General features: G+C 44.4%; 1 protein-coding gene across 3 annotated transcripts in view; it reads right to left on the reverse strand.

The window, feature by feature from the left end:
* The window catches only part of Akt3 (AKT serine/threonine kinase 3), a 190,379-nt gene extending 176,482 nt beyond the window's left edge, over positions 1 to 13,897 (reverse strand). Inside the window, exons 1-2 of one of the 3 annotated variants that reach the window (XM_048357470.1) lie at positions 13,838 to 13,897; positions 3,015 to 3,153 (exon numbers count right to left, since the gene is read on the reverse strand). In XM_048357470.1, the coding sequence (XP_048213427.1) occupies positions 3,015 to 3,060 (46 nt within the window). In that variant the 5' untranslated portion in view covers positions 3,061 to 3,153; positions 13,838 to 13,897. Of the gene's footprint in view, positions 1 to 3,014; positions 4,064 to 4,784; positions 5,059 to 13,837 lie in introns of those variants that run through there. The other 2 variants (XM_048357471.1, XM_048357472.1) reach the window with 2 other exon arrangements.
* Between the last annotated feature and the right edge of the window lie 2,297 nt (positions 13,898 to 16,194).

Below are 16,194 nucleotides of genomic sequence, written 5' to 3' on the forward strand. Positions count from 1 at the left end.
TATACCAGTGCCAATTATAAGGGAATATTAATAAAGAATCTGAAACTTTAAAAGGATAAAGGAAGATTAAGAAAATCTTTTAACAATTTTATGTTCAATACTAACAAGCAACTTAGATGTAGACACTCTTTAAAAAAATACCATTTACCAAACTGACACAAAATGAAATAAAAACATTAAAAAATATATATAATCCACGTATGAAAATTCCTTTAAAAATAAAGAAGCATTGAAATACTTCCCAACCAATTTTATAAATCCACCAAAACTTGAAATGAAAATTATTAACTCTTATAAGTATAAACAAATATCCTTAATAAATCCAAACTTATGCTTTCAAATACATCATGATTGAGATTTATTCCAGCAATGATCATAATTCACATTCTTAACAGATTCTAAATTAAAAATTGGTTACTTCAATTTTGAAAAAAAATTGAACAACCCATTTCATAAAAATCATCAAGCCAGGAAGGAAAGGAAGCTTTTCAACTTAACAAAAGGTAAGCAATGAATAGGATACATGGTGGCAAAATATGTTTTCCCATTAGGATGAGAAATAAAGTAAAAATGTCCACTCAATACTTCCACATGTCATGTTCTACCAGAGATCCCACCCAATAAGAAGTGACCAGAAAAAGATACTAAAAACATAAGGATTGGAAAGAAATATAACTGTGGCTCTAGATAGGCAACCTGAAGATCAGTGTAGAAAGACTTTTAAATAACTAACATTAAGGGACACAAAAAAGCATTTCCTTCAGAATGCGTTTTTATAAACTACCTGTTAAATCGGCACCACTTTCAAACTAGTAGCATTATGAGCTGACTACTACTAATACATTAGATTTTGTGATGAAGGAACTGACCACATTATAAGGTACTGCTTAGCGCTACGACTTGGGTAGAGTGGGTCACCTGAGCCCAGGGTGGCACTTAGGGGAGGTCATAACACCTTAGGGGAGGGGCATTACACTTAGAGGGAAGTCTTCGGAGCACTGAAGGCATGCTGCTGGAAAATAGTTCTCCAAGGATTCTTTTAGTTCTCACAAGAGAACTTATAAAACTTATGAAAGGTGTAACCCTGGCCTCTACTGGCTTCTGGCTTGTGCCACCTGCCACCTGCCAGGGAACTTTCACCAGACCTGGATGGCATCATGCAGCTGCCATCCCTTGAACCTCCAAAACAGCTGAAAATACTTCTCTTTATCAAGAAGCTTCTTTCAAATATTTTATTATGATATTAAAAAAACAGGCTAATACAGTTAGGTTTTTTTAAAGAATTATTAAGCAAATAAGCCTTCATAAATTAGTATAAATCTTCAATGTTATTGCAATTTACTGAATTCTATCATTTAGACCTTGAAACTGGTGAAATTTCCTGCTTCATTAACAAACTATCTTCAAAGCAAATATAACTTCTAACTATATAAAACAAACTAAGAAAACTAAGGAAGCAAAATACGCAAGCTAAGAAGTAAAAAAAGTACTTTCATAAAGCACTGAAATCTGTAAGTACTTTCCAAATTAACATGTAAATTAATCTTAATTCAGGCACTGTAGTTTTTAAACACATATTTCTTATAAAGTTAAACATACACTTACCGTATAACCCGACCTCATTCCCAAATTTTTACCCAAAACAGATAAAAACGTACCATTCAGACATGCACTCGAATGTTCAGAGAAATTTTACTAATAATTTGAAAACTAGAAGCAGCCCAAATGTCCACTAACTGGTAAAAAATAAATAGTAATATATCCAGACCTGGAAATTCTACTCAATGTTAAAAAAGTAACAAAGTAATTATATATACAGCCTGAATGAATTTTAATAGTGTTAATAGTGTTAATAGTGTTATTCATTTAACTGAAACTCTAGAAAAGGAAAATTAGAATAGAAGAAAGCAGATTAGTCATTGCCAGAGTGTGAAGGACCAGCACTGGACTAAAAGAGGCAGAAAAGGAACTTTGCGGAGTGATGAAAATGTTCTGTACTGTGGTTATAATGTTTGTGACTCCACTGTAGACACATGACACAACTCATTAAAATGAAACTTAACATTATTTAATTTTGATGTATGTAAATTGTAATTGAATAAGGCTGATTTGCTCAATAATTCATACCTATATTTAATTTATTGACAACAAGTTTTCAGGACAAGTATTAACTACAGATCTTTGAATACTATAAAAATCTCATTTAAAAGGTCACTTTTAACCAGAAGATAAGGCACATAGAAACTAAAATGTTCTGAGAATAGAACAATTCATACCCTATGCTTGGCCACATGGATAAACAGTGGTTGCTTAGCAACTAATCTAAACTCTTAAGTTCTACACATGGAGCATGTAAGCAGGTACCCTGACAGGTTATCAACTAAGCTTTATAGCAAAGAGTTCTTTCTTAAATAATAAATTTATACTTCTTTATGTAATGTAATATAAACACAAAGTATTAAAACTGCATAATGAAAAATTAAAATATGAAATGAATCTCTCTCACACACACAGAAAATCCTGGTCCTTACTTGGCCTTTTACATAGAATTTCACTTACCTAATTTATGGTACTAGGGTTTGTAAGTAAACCTTTCCCCTTTACTGTTTCAAGTCCTTCCTCACCTACCACCCAAACTACCTTAACTGGATACTTTTATTTACATATTTATGTTATTAAATGTGTATAAGCAACTACTTCTAGATGTCAAGTGATTCTCAAGAGATACCTCTGAATTATAGAATCTCTGGACTCCACAAAAAATATAGCAGTAAACATGTATGGACACAACATACCAGAAAGTCAAATCTAACTTCATAACTAGATTATAAATTATTGTAACTCTGAAATGCAAAGAAATGCCTAAATAAGCATATCTTTAACATACATGTTAAATACCATTTCTCTCTTAGATCACAGTTCACTTTAACAGCATCAGAAAAAATATCAAGACGCCAACCACTCACTGCTCAGCAGTCTTACCAATATTATTTTCAGTTTTCTTGAGCACTTACCCCTCTTCTGAACCCAACCTTCTTTCACAATGGTAACATCGCTCATGATGGCTCCCCTCTGAGCCCCAACCAGGAGAAATCAGCTTTGGGGTTTGAATTCTCTGCTGCTGCCCTTCCCGCTCTCTAGTGATGACTCAGCCTGGAAGGAAGTATTGAAGAAAGAATTTCTTTTTTTTTTATGTTCCATTCTTGCAACTCACATAGCAATAACAAACAACTAATTCTTTGTAAATGTCTTCAAGGGGCCTGACTGCAAATAAAAGTCTGGCTCTTATTTATTTAAAAGTTGTAAATGAATGCATTGCTCTGGTCTTGAGACATTTCAAATGATAGTGAAACTTTTAACTCAAGAGATTACACTAAGATGTGTCTTAAGAAAACCTCTGTCACACTTATACAAATAGTACAGAAAATGTATTCACTGATGTGTGTTTGATCTGAAAAGAAAAGAGAATGAAAGTACCCGAATCCCTGTAATTTCAGAAAGAGTTATGTCAAAGCCACTGTGAATATTTTAATTGCTATACTTTATGTAAAATACAATGTGCCAAGAAACCAACACTTATGTATTCTTACTCTGATTTGTTCCAAGAAATATTTTAGGTAGAATACATGAAGTATATAATATAAAATTATTTTTGAAAATAGACAGAGAAAGTGAAACAAATGGAATATGAAAGTAGAAAAGAAACTCAGTACCCAAGATAAGCCAAGAACTGTTCGCAGTGCCTACCTCTGTCAATCTCATCTTCACAACCCTCTAAGGGGACTATTAACTCCATTTCACAGACAGGAAATCTGAGTCTCATAGAGACTAAGCAGCTTGATAAGTTTCAACATAGCCAATAGGGGATGCAGGCAAGATGTGAACCCAGACTATACGACACCAGAGCTGGCTTTTTTCTTTTTTGCCATATTGGGGTTCAATTTCCAGCACACCAGCTCAGCTGGTGTTCTACCAGTGAAGCCCTCCAGACAAGCTTTTTGCTTTTTGAAGATGAAGTCCAGCAAATGTTTCTGCCTAGGATAACCTTGAAGAACAATCTTCAGCTCTCAGCATCCACTGGTCTCTGGCCAGAGCCTGCCAGTAACCAAGGCATAAATTTTAGATAAACAAGAACAACAGGACTATTCAGTCAACTTGAGTTTTGATCAATACTGCATGGCATTAAATTCAAGTTAAGATCCCCCAAAAGTACTACAGTATGCTACAGGTCTTCTCCAATGTTAATTATGGATGATTATGCTCTGCATAATTTACATATTAGAATAAGTACTAAACATCCTCTAAACAGCCTGACAAAGACTCAACAGACAACCCTCCAGTGGGCATGAGGCAGGGGCAAACACCTACGGGCAAGGCTAGGTCTATTCCAAATCATCAGACAAGTCTGCTATTATAGCAATATAGCGATAGTGCTACAGCACTTGCCTAGCATGTGCAAAGGCCCTGAGTTCCATTCCCACAAGAAAATAAAGCTAAAGAATCTGTTTATCTCCCCGAAGTATGTTCACTTGACAGGATAGTAAATTAAAGAAATTTGAAGAAATAAGAAAGCTGGAGAAATTCTTTGTTAAAGTTTAGGAACATTTTACACACCATGTCCTCTTGAAACATCTCTACTAATGTATTTGTCTAAAATAAATACATATAACCTGATTTATCATAGCAAAGTCTAAATACATGACTTAAGATCCATTTCATGTTTTTTAGAAAAGTCCTTAAGTAGAGAATAACAAGATCATGGCTACATAAACAAGACGAACAACCTCCTTATTCTGCGCCAAGAGTTTTTCGTGAAGTCCTAAGGAACGTGGTAAAAGCGGTGTCCTCCATCCGCAGCCCTGCGCTGGAGCCCTTCCCTCTGGTGGCACGTACAGCAACACACTCTGTTTCTCACTATAAAGCCATGTAACATGAGCAAAAGAATCCATAGCTTATTGTTCCTGAGTACCAAAGTGGAATAGAAATCAGACTAACAGCAAAAACATCAACTTCCTATTAAAATATTTACCTTTAATTCCCTTATGAGAACAGTAGGGAAAAAAAGTATTTTCAAAACTGTTCCCAATTTTTTTTTGTCTTTTCCTTTTTGGTACTGGGGATCGAACCTAGGACGTTGCACTTGCTAGGCAAGCGCTCTGCCACTGAGCTACATCCCAGCCCATGATCCCAATTCTTAAATGGACATTACCCGAACCTTCCAGCTGGAGGGACCTATGCTTTACGGCTAAAGAAATAGAGGCCAAGACAAGACAGATGGAGTGGTTTGCTGAAGACCACAAAGCCCTGAATGGCAGAGCGAGACCGGACTTCAGTGCGTTCCTTCCCACTGTGCTCACTGCCCCTTCAATACTAAAAAACACTAAAATGCCCCAGCACCCCAATCAATGGATGCTTTAGAATGGTACTGCTTCTGAAAACAAATTTTAAAACGTATCCGTGTTTAGGTGTTACTATTAAACTCTCGCAATGTATATTCAATAGGAAAAAATTACAATTATCAGGGCCACCAAACCAAATATTACAAAAATGGTTTTATCTATTTGCACCTTAAACTGTTACCAAATGCTATCTATAAACAACCACAATTTCCATCTTTCAAAATTGCTCCTGGGTCTGTTACCTAAATTGATGCCTTCTTTGACATCTTAAAAGATGTCATGTTATAGATATACTATTATCAACAGCTTTGCAATAAATGCCATCTTTCATATATAAGAACATTGATCCCCTAAACAGTAAATCATGTAGATTTGATTTTCCAAAGTAGCAATGCTCTTGCACCAAGTCATCTATACTCTTTCACTGTCTTACATGTTTACTTAAAACACCAGTCTGAAAGATGAGCTAAAACTCTGCCACCTGTTTCATAGGGTAAACTTTTCCTTCTACAATAACTTGTCTAGAGATGTATTCTATCCTGTGAGTTATACCAACAAGTTCTGGGGTTTTTTTTAAGTCTTTTGTATCGAAACATTTATTTTACCTTTTCTTATAAAAAGACCAACACAAAGCCAGGTGCCAGTTGCTCACACCTGTAATCCTAGGTACATAGGAGGCTGAGATCAGGGGATCGCAGTTCAAAGCCTGCCCAGGCAGAAAAGTCCCCATGAGACTCTTATCTCCAATTAACCAATCAAGAGCCAAAGGGGGCATGGTGGCTCAAGTGGTAGAGTGCTAGGCTTGAGCACAAACAGGCTCAGGGACAGTGCCCAGGCCCAGAGTTCAAGCCCCACAACCAACAGGGAAAAAAAAAAAAAAAAAGACGAACACAAAATTCATAGCAGAATCAATCTGAAGACTGGTGCCAATGGCTCAGTCCTAGCTACTTAAGAGATTAAGATATGAAGATCATGGTTCAAAGCTAGCCCAAACAGGAAAGTCTATGAGCTCTCATCTCCAATTTACCACCAAAAAGCAGAAGTGGAGCTGTTGCTCCAAGTGGCAGAGCACCAGCATTAAGAAAAAAAGCTCAGGGATAGCTCAAAAAAAAAGGAAGGAAAAAAGGTCAATTTTTAATTTATATACACTAAGGATAATTTCATTCGGGACTTAAGATTTTGGTGATTACAAACTGTATTTGAATTTCACTCTGCAATGTACAAAACATTTCATATCTTTGATGATTAAAACACTGCACTTTGTTGTTAATACAGGATGAATAAAACACAACAGGAGCAAAGATGTAGCTTTTGAAACATCAAAAGCTTGCTAAGCCAGCAAATAATGTAAGTCAACAAAGAAAAGGGTACTATACCATGTTAAAAACTCAATTTAAACATTATGGAGGTGTTAATGCATAAATAATCAAACCTACATATAAGTATAAAATTACAGTAAATATTCTTTCCTATCTGTTTAAGTGTATATTACTCTAGACCACCATGATTTGCAAGGATTAGTAGACATTAAAACTATTTTTGATGTTTGTGCCAGTACCAGAGCATTACACTCAAGGCTGGTGCTCTACCTCATACCTTCACTTCAAACTCTTTACTGGTTAACTGGAGATAAGAGTCTCTGGGATTTATCTGCCTCAGCTGGCTTTGAACCACAATCCTCAGAACTCTCTGCCTAAGTAGCTATAATTATAGGAGTGAGCCACCAGCACTGCACAAAACTATCCTTTTTCTTGACATTTTTTGACAATTTTTGTTGAAACCATTAAGTATCAACTCAAAAAATGTTTATATTACAAAAATTATTGTGGAAGAAAAAATGGGAGACTGGAATATTTGAATACTTCAAAAAACTTTTTTAAAGGTAATTGCTTACGGCAACCAATCGTGCAATTTTAAGAAAAAAAATGATGGGTATAAGTATGTGTGTATGTGTGCATGTATATGCACAAATGCGCATGTGCCAGTAAACATATATTGATTGTCCACTCTGTAACTATAACTATAATGAATTACAAGGAGGATGTAAAACAATGTATTTTGTTTGGTTTTCTGTGCTAGTCCTGGGGCTTCAACTCAAGGCCTGGGAGCTTTCTCTAAGCTTTTTTTTTTGCTCAAGGCTAGGACTCCACCACTTGAGCCACAACTGGAAGTAGGAGTCTCATAGACTTTCCTGCCCAAACTAGCTTCAAACCATGCTCAGCTCTATGTCCTGAGTAGGTAGTAGTATTACAGGTGTGAGCCACCAGCGCTGACAAAGTATTTCTTAAAAACATCTTTTCCGGGGCTGGGGATATAGCCTAGTGGCAAGAGTGCCTGCCTCGGATACACGAGGCCCTAGGTTCGATTCCCCAGCACCACATATGCAGAAAACGGCCAGAAGCGGCGCTGTGGCTCACGTGGCAGAGTGCTAGCCTTGAGCGGGAAGAAGCCAGGGACAGTGCTCAGGCCCTGAGTCCAAGGCCCAGGACTGGCCAAAAAAAAAACAAACATCTTTTCCAATGCTGTAATTTGTTATCCAAGAGCTTTTTATTTATATCATTTTAATTGACTCTGACATTAATCTACATAATAGCTAATGTAGCCATAGTTGTAAAACTAGGAAAACTGAGACGACTCAATACCATTGATAGCACTTCCCCACAGCTTCCAATTCAACTGGTAACAACTGGCAAGAATGACTACCTGCAAATAAGATTTCCTATCAGTTTGGTATGTTTTCTAGCAAATAACAAGGCATGAGCTCTCAAATATATGTAATTATCACTTGAAAATACTTCTGAACATTTTCTCTGTCAAGTGACCTTCCAAAAGTCCAGGAAAGCAAAATGTTTCCAAGTAGAATATGTAAATGTGTATGTCTGTGTGTGCTGAAATATCACAAATGAAATCATAGTATCAGAAAACTAAAAGTAGGTTGACATAGACTAAATAGTACCCAACAACTCTTTCAAACAAATAAGAACAAAATTCACAGGTTAATTACTTCCTCCATGTTAATTCTCAGTTAAAAGCCAAAATATAACTTTCTCTAAACTACAAACTTTGGATGCAATGCTCTACACCACAGGACAACTTCTCCTATACATCAAAGAATTCTAAATTAGTCTGTCCTCTTAAGGAGTCGTTTATTTGTTCACAAGAAGAAATACAGAGAAGTGAGCTGCCTAAACTGCCCATTCTTTTTTTTTTCTATGCATGTATGCCAATCATGTGGCTTGAACTCAGGGCCTGGGTGCTGTCCCTGAGCTCTTTTGCTCAAGGTTATTGCTCTACCACTTTTAGCCACAGATAGCTCCATTTCAGGTTTTCTGGTGGTTAATTGGAGATAAGAGTCTCACACTTTCCTGCTGGGGCTGGATTTGAACAGCAATCCTCAGGTCTCAGCCTCCAGATAGGGTTACAAGCATGACCCATCAATATGCCCAAAATTGCCAATTCTTTTTTTTTTTTTTGGGGGGGGGTCAATCATGGGGCTTGAACTCCAGGCCTGGGTGCTGTCCTTGAGCTCTTCAGCTCAAGGCTAGCACTATACCACTTGAACCACAGCGCCACTTCCAGTTTTCTGGTAACTAGAAGTAAGTCTCATGGACTTTCCGGCCAGGGATGGCTTTGAATGGTAATCTTCAGATCTCAGCCTCCTGAGTAGCAAGCATTACAGGTGTGAGCCGCCAGCGCCTACCTGGCAATTACTAATTCTTAAAAACCAACTTTATCAACTTGAAAACATAGCAACAAAAACATAGGGCATATTCTTCTCCCCCCACTATTTACAGCATCAGAGTGCCATTTCAAGCACATCCATTACATTACTAAAAAAAAAAAAAGTTGATATAATATTCTAATCTGAAACACTAAGAAAAATGTTTACCAGACACTTACCACCTAACCCTCTAAACAAGCTATTGATAAAATTTTAAATTATTCCACTTCTCATGTAAATTTCATCTTTATGTGAATTCACCTATAAGATGAGCAGATTGAAGACTGTAGGCTGGAAGAAGGGGGGCAGAGAGAGGGAGAGAGAGAGAAGGTTGGGCGATACAATTATCTATGGTCCACTGAAAGCACAGCTTGACAACCTTTATTCCATTTAAGCAGAGTTAACCAGAAGGTCTAGAATCCTCTAACAACTATCCCAAAGGTGCATTAAAAAGAGCAGCACTAGAAACCAGGTGCCAGTGGCTTACATCTGTAATCCTAGCTACTCAAGAGGCTGAGATCTGAGGATCACTGTTCAAAGCCAGCCCAGGCAGGAAAGTCCATGAGACTCTTATCTCCAATAAACAACTCAGAAAAAGCCAAAGTGGCACTGTGGTTCAAGTGGTAGAATGCTAGCCCTGAGCATAAAGAGGCTCAGGGACAGCATCCAGGCCCTGAGTTCAAGCCCCAGTACCAGGAGAGAAAAAAAAAAAAAAAGAGCACTAGACAGAGCAAGAAACGGGTTTCTCCTCACAATTCTGCCCCATCCACAGTAATGCTACCTAATATCCCTTAAGTTTTCTGTGCCACAATTTCCTCAGCCATAAAGAAAATCTGTGTATAGTAGTACATGCTTGTAATCCCAGTATTTAGGAGGCTACAGTAAGAAGATGAAGAATTTTTGATCAGCCTCTACTTGGCAAATTCCAGGCCAGTTTGGGAAAGGAAGAGGAAAGAAAGAACAAGAGAAAAATGTAGTATGAGATGCGTCCTTAAGCTTTATAGTTAAGAAGATAAAACATTAAAAGACTCACCTCAGACAAAATGTGGGCTAACTCCATTACTATAAAAATATTTCTTCCTTCCCCTCACTCCCCAATCACCTAATTATAGTAAGAGCCTATTTTACTTAATATAGAGGAGGAAAAAAAAAATCTCATTCGAACATTTCCCTGAGTTTTCTAGTAAATCTCTTGACTTTCCACTCTAAACATCAGTAAAATATACCCACTTAGAAATGTGAAGTATCTGTTTTTGGTGATAAGCACTGAAATATATTAAAATAATGATTAATTACTGAAAAGATTTTAAAATACACATATATATCAAGAAGCAACCAGAGGAAGTTTACATCCAACTTTATAACAGACTGACATGCTACAATAGAGTATGTAAGCAGTTGATATATGAAACAAGTTAAATAAAAAGGAAGGTTAACAGGTTAATCAACACTTAAAAAAAACTACATTAACTTGATTTGGTAGAACTCATTGTATTACTCTATCCAAATATGTCAATGTCACAGTGAACTCTAAGATAAGCACAAATAAGTTAGCGAAAACACGACAGAAAAAATGTGTTTCAGAATAAGGAGAGTTGACATGTATCTCTGTGCCCTGAGAAGTGTTTCTTTCATAACACAATCACACTCCAAAGTGTAACAAGGCTATTATAAAGATTAAATTTGCTAATACGTGGAAAACACATCTAACAGGGCTCACCAGGCAGTGGTGAGCATCAATTGGAAATTGAACCCAATGCTATTACATCTCATTTGTTAACGTCAAAAACATACAGGTTGCCTCTCCAGAAAGCACAGGCTGCAGGACACCAGCATTGAGAACACTGATGCACATGGTGAAATTTGGAGGTGGGAACAATTTTAAATGACTTGAATGTTTTAAAACATATCTTCCATAAGTATTATATGCCTTAGTAATTAATATTAACTTAAAAATGCAAGCTACACAAGACTGATTTGGTAAAGCAAAACGGTAGTTTTCCTATTCTTACATTTTGTTGTTCAAACCTGCAATAGTATTAAATCATTATTATTTTTTAAGTGCCATAAGCAACTGCTATAAAGGCAAAATCCTGGCAAATCATGGTAAAGATCCAGTTAACCCAATGCTAACAGGAATTGACTTACCATTCCCCCCCCAATTCCTGAACTAGAAGTTAATAAGAAAAAAAGTAAAATCATGCAAAGTTTTAACTAAAATTTAAATTTCCATAAAAATAGATTCTTACTTCTAAAGAAGCCTAAGTAGTTGGAAATATCTGTATTTTTCATCACAAGCTATTTAAAAAATCTTAAATTCCTATGGTGCCCAAGCTATACTGAGCACATTTGCCTCATGATAAGTTTAACTAACCTATTTATTTAGATTTGCAGTGATTCTGAGCCAGAAAGTCTCTTTCGAATGACAGTGATATTCTAAATGAAATGTAAAAATTTCTTACTCAAACTAGCATCACTACTCTAATATTTGTTCAATAGGTAAACTTTTAAAATATATTTTAGTTTAAAATTACATAAACAAGGCTAGCATAGTGTCACACACTTGTAACCCCAGCACTTTGGAGGCTGAGCATGAAGGATTGTGAGTTTGAGGACAGCCTGGGCTACACAGAGATCCTGTCTCAAAAAGACCAAAAATAAAATAAAATTGCATAAACAAGTTGAAAGCAGGAGAGTTAAGGGCTCTGACAATCACAACTTAAAACAAATATTGTCCAGAGTAAACTAAGACTAAAGTTGCAAAATGATTCACTAATCACTATTTTAAAAAATCTAAGTGAAGGAGACAGAATGAACACAATTACATCAACTTTTTTGCAAAATTCCTTGAAAATAGTCAGAAAGCATACTACTGTAAATGCAAAATGCAAGCATACAACTAAAATCCCACAAATATTCATCTACAAAATCCCAAAATTGTCTCATTCATATATGTTCTTCACTTTAAAATTAGAAGCTAGAGCCAAAGATAATGAGGTTAACCTCATTAATAACAAACCTCTTAAGGATCAAAATTATACTGCCAAAGTAAAAAAAATTCCAGTTTTGATGTATATAATACACATGTGTATATATGTCTTCCACAGTGTGCATTTGATTATATATTCTAAGAAAAGTGGGAATCTAAGCAATAGATGCTTAATAAAACTGTTTTAGACAACCATCTCCTGGAATATTCTGATTCATTTATACATAGAATTTCAGGCTTTCCATAAGTTAGTGGATTCTTTTCCACCTTATGATCAATCGTTTAACAACAACACTAAGATTCCAAGTTGTACCTAGACATTTGCAGCTCCTAGATCCCAACTTTGTACAAGACTAAACTTTCTGTCCCACAGGAAGTTTAACCAACAGATTTACTGAGATTTGCAGTGATTCTAAGCCACAAGTTCTTTCTCATGAGAGCACACTCAACGATACTCAAGTTCTGAAGACTAATTTTCATTTCCTAAGCCATCTTGTTAGTTGCCCAAACTCTTCCAAAGTTGGCCTTCCCAACTCTTTTTCCCCCCTAGTGACTTTAAAACCTAGTACAATGAATGGGTTTCCACCCAAGACAAAACCCCGTGGCTGCCTATGGATGCGGTTCTAGCACGCTTCCAAGCGTCCATTCCATACATAGTAAGGCGGGCGACTAGCGACTGGTGACAACCAGCGGTGGAATAACCACCAAGTCGTTCCTGCTGCACGCCTTCGGCTGCACGACCTACTGCAGCCCAAGTGTGGGCACCTGATCGCAGGGCGCGGAGGACGCAGGTGCGCGCGGCCCGCGGTGGGAGCTCCGGCCAGGCTGGCACCGGGGCCCTCCGCTGGGCTCCCCACCAGGTAAGGGTCCCCCGGCCCTCATCCAGGGGGAGGTGGGGCTGCTGGGGAAGGACGCCCTGGGCGCCGGGCCAGCGCGCGGGCGCCCTGGGACCCCACCCACCGCCCCCCGCGGACCTGGGCGCCGGGGGGCGGGGGGGGGGGAGGAGGAGGAAGGGGGCCGGCGAGCGGCGGGTTTGTTTACGCGGCGCCGGCAGCGGCGGATCCGCCGAGCCCAGCATCTTCCGCACGTTTCTATTCTTAGCCCGCCGCTCCCGGGCGGATCGAGCCCCGCGAGGAGGAGGACCCGCAGACGGGCGCGTGGCCCACCGCCCCGCGCACACCCGGGTCGCGCGCCGGCGGCGGGGCGGGGCCGGGCGCGGCGGGGCGCGGCGGGGCGGTGGGGGACGGAGACCCCCGGGGTACGCCCGAGCATCCGCGCCCCGCCACGCGCGGGCGGCCCCCTCCCCCACCCCCGCCCCCGACCGCGGCCCCGGCGCCGCGTTACATAACCCGACCCGGCGCGGGCGCCCCCTCCCCACGCGCGGCCCGGCGGGAGGGAGGGAGGGGCGGGAGCGGCGCGGGCCGCGCGGGCACGGGAGGCGCCGGCCGGGCCGCGCACACGCTCCGCACCGCTAGGCCCGGCGCGCCCCCCCCTCCCCGGCCCGCGGCGGGGCACCGCCACCCCCAGCCCCTCGGAAGGCGAGGGGGGTCGGGGTCGCCCGCGCCGGGCGTCCCCGGACCACCGCCCCCACCCCCGCCGGCCCCCGCCCCGGCGCGGTGACAGCCCGAGGCCCCCGCCGCACCCCGCCCGCCGCGCCCCGGCCGGGGGGAACGGGCAGGGCCGGGGCCCCGGGGCGCGGCGGGCGGGCGGGCGGGCGGGGGCGGTTACCTGCAAAGGCGGCGGCGGCGGCGGCCCCGCAGCTGCTCGCGCGGTGGCGGAGGATGGAGCCGGGGGGCGGGGGGAGGAGGGGGCGACTCGGGGGTCCCCCTCCCTCCTCTCCCCTCTGTCCTCCCCCCACCCCGCAGAGCCTCGGCCCCAGGAGCCCGGAGCGGCCGGCGGGCGGGCGGGAGGGAGCCGGGCGGGCGGGCGGGCGGCGGCGGCGCTGGAGCGGGCGGCGGCGGCGGCGGGAGGCGGGCGGCGGCGCGGGGAGGAGGGGGCGGAGACTACGTGGGAATCGGATGCCGGCCACACATTCAGTTCATCCCCCGACGACCGCGCTCCGGCGGGGGCCGGGTCGCGCCGGCGGCGGCCCGGGCGGGGCGGGGGGTCCACGGCCTCCCTCGCCGGCCGCCGCCCCGCGCCGCTCCGCCCCGCGCCCGAGGGGCCCCGCCGCCGCCGCCACGCCGCCCCCCCCCCCCCGCCGCCCTCCTCCCGGGCCGCCGAGCGCTCCCGCCGCCGCCGCCGCCGCGGGGCTTGTTGTTGACTTTGAGGAAAACTCCTGACGTCAGGGCGGGCGCTCCACGCCCGGCGGGAGCGGCTTCCCCGCGTCCCCGGCCGGCCCGGCCCGGCCTCGTCCGCAGGCTTCCCCGCGCCCCCCGGGCCCGCCGCGCCCCCTCTGCTCTCGCGAGAACGGCTCCGGGCGGGAAGTCCTGGGCTTTCCCCACGCCGCGTGGCCCGCGGCGAGCCCCGAGGCCGCAGCCCGACCGCGCGCGCGCGTGCGCGCCGCACCTGAGAGCCCCGCGTCCCGCACCGCAGAGCGGCGCGCGCGCCGCCGCCCTCCCCGCCCGGGCCGCGCCCTGCTGGAGCCGCCCGGGGCCGAGGCCGGGGCCGCCATGCTGCGGGCGTTGCAGGCAGCCCCGGCGAGCGCGCCGCGTCTTTGAGGCTCCTGGCCCCGGGAGCCCGCGGCGGCGGCGGCGGGGGGGGGGGCGGGGGACGCGGCTGGGAACATGGCCGCGCGCCGCCGGGCTCGCCCGGGAAGGCCGGCCAGCCCACCCGCAGACCGGGTCTCGCCGCCCCCCTCGCGGGCCTGCCGCCCGGCCCGGCCCCGCAGCCCGGTCCCCCCCCCCCCCCCGCGGCTCCGTTCCTGCCCCGCCGCCGCCGCCCAGCCAGCTCTGCCGGGCCGCCTTTTGCTCCACTTGGGTGCCGAGCGCCGGTAGGTGAGGAGTTCTGCTGCCTGGGCTGGCAGCCCTCGGCCTTTCTCCGGGTGCCGACGGCCTATGGGCCGAGCTGGCAGCCTGTGAGGCCCCGAGCCCCATCACCAGAGGCCAGACAGCCCGCCAGGTGCGCAGGTCAGGGGCCATCGCTGGTATTGCTGCTCCAGGACCTTGGGTGGCCTCACCGGCACCCTCGCGGCCCCTGGAGTTCCCCCCCTCCTCCAGCACCCCGGGCCTTGGGTGTCCTCACCGTCCACCTTGGCGACCTGCTGCTTCCCTGGAGCCCACCCACCCCACCCCACCCCACCCCACCCCACCCCCAGCAGCCCTCACCTCCGGCCTTCTCCGATAACCCCACCCCAGGTCATCTCAGCAGCTTCTAGGGCTACTGCTGCCACTGAACCCTTAGTGAAGGTCACGAGCGGGCAAGAAAAGACTAATTCAAGAAGCCCTCCATTAGACTCATCATTGTTGCCAAGGAGAATGTCTGCTGGTTGCCTTATCAGTGGTCTATCTGGGGTATTGGTGTTAACGCAAATGAAAGATTGCATGTGCACCTACCGCAACCCAGCTTCCAAACCCACCAGCCATGGATGGGTGCTAGGGACTAATCACAAGTCCTTGCTGAGTTACTTAGGAAGATCTCTCCTCGCCATCTTGAAAGAGAAAAGCTGTAGACCCATCTAAGTTCCCCCAAGCGGAGACCACTGTGGTGGTGCTGACCTGCAATCCTGACACTCCACAGGGCAGGAGGATCGTTAGTTCTAGGGCAGCCTGGACTACATAGCAGAACTCGCTATCACGAAACTTGGGGCTGGCGGCTCCGCGTTACAGCACTTCAAAAGGCCTGTTTTCCGTCCCCAGTGCTGCCAAATGAAGTTCACAGAGGCTTGTCTTAGCTTCACTATTGCCTCCCAAGGCCCGTGTAAGTTGTCTAGGAGACCATGATGATTGCAGCAAGGCCTGCTGAAGCAGGCATCCTGGGCTTCCGCTGCAGTGTTCTGTGCAGCTGGAGTTGTAGCCTTTTCAAGGCAGCTGGGAGGTGTCAAGGCAGCCAGGCTGCGGTAAGGACACACCCACTGGTCCCCAAAAGAAGGGCAGCTGGATTAAGAGCTCCCAGCTCAAGGCAGTGGGGGCACAAGGGAAGAGTTT

Source organism: Perognathus longimembris, chromosome 11, assembly GCF_023159225.1.
Source record: "Perognathus longimembris pacificus isolate PPM17 chromosome 11, ASM2315922v1, whole genome shotgun sequence".
In the NCBI taxonomy this organism is placed as follows: Eukaryota; Metazoa; Chordata; class Mammalia; order Rodentia; family Heteromyidae; genus Perognathus; species Perognathus longimembris.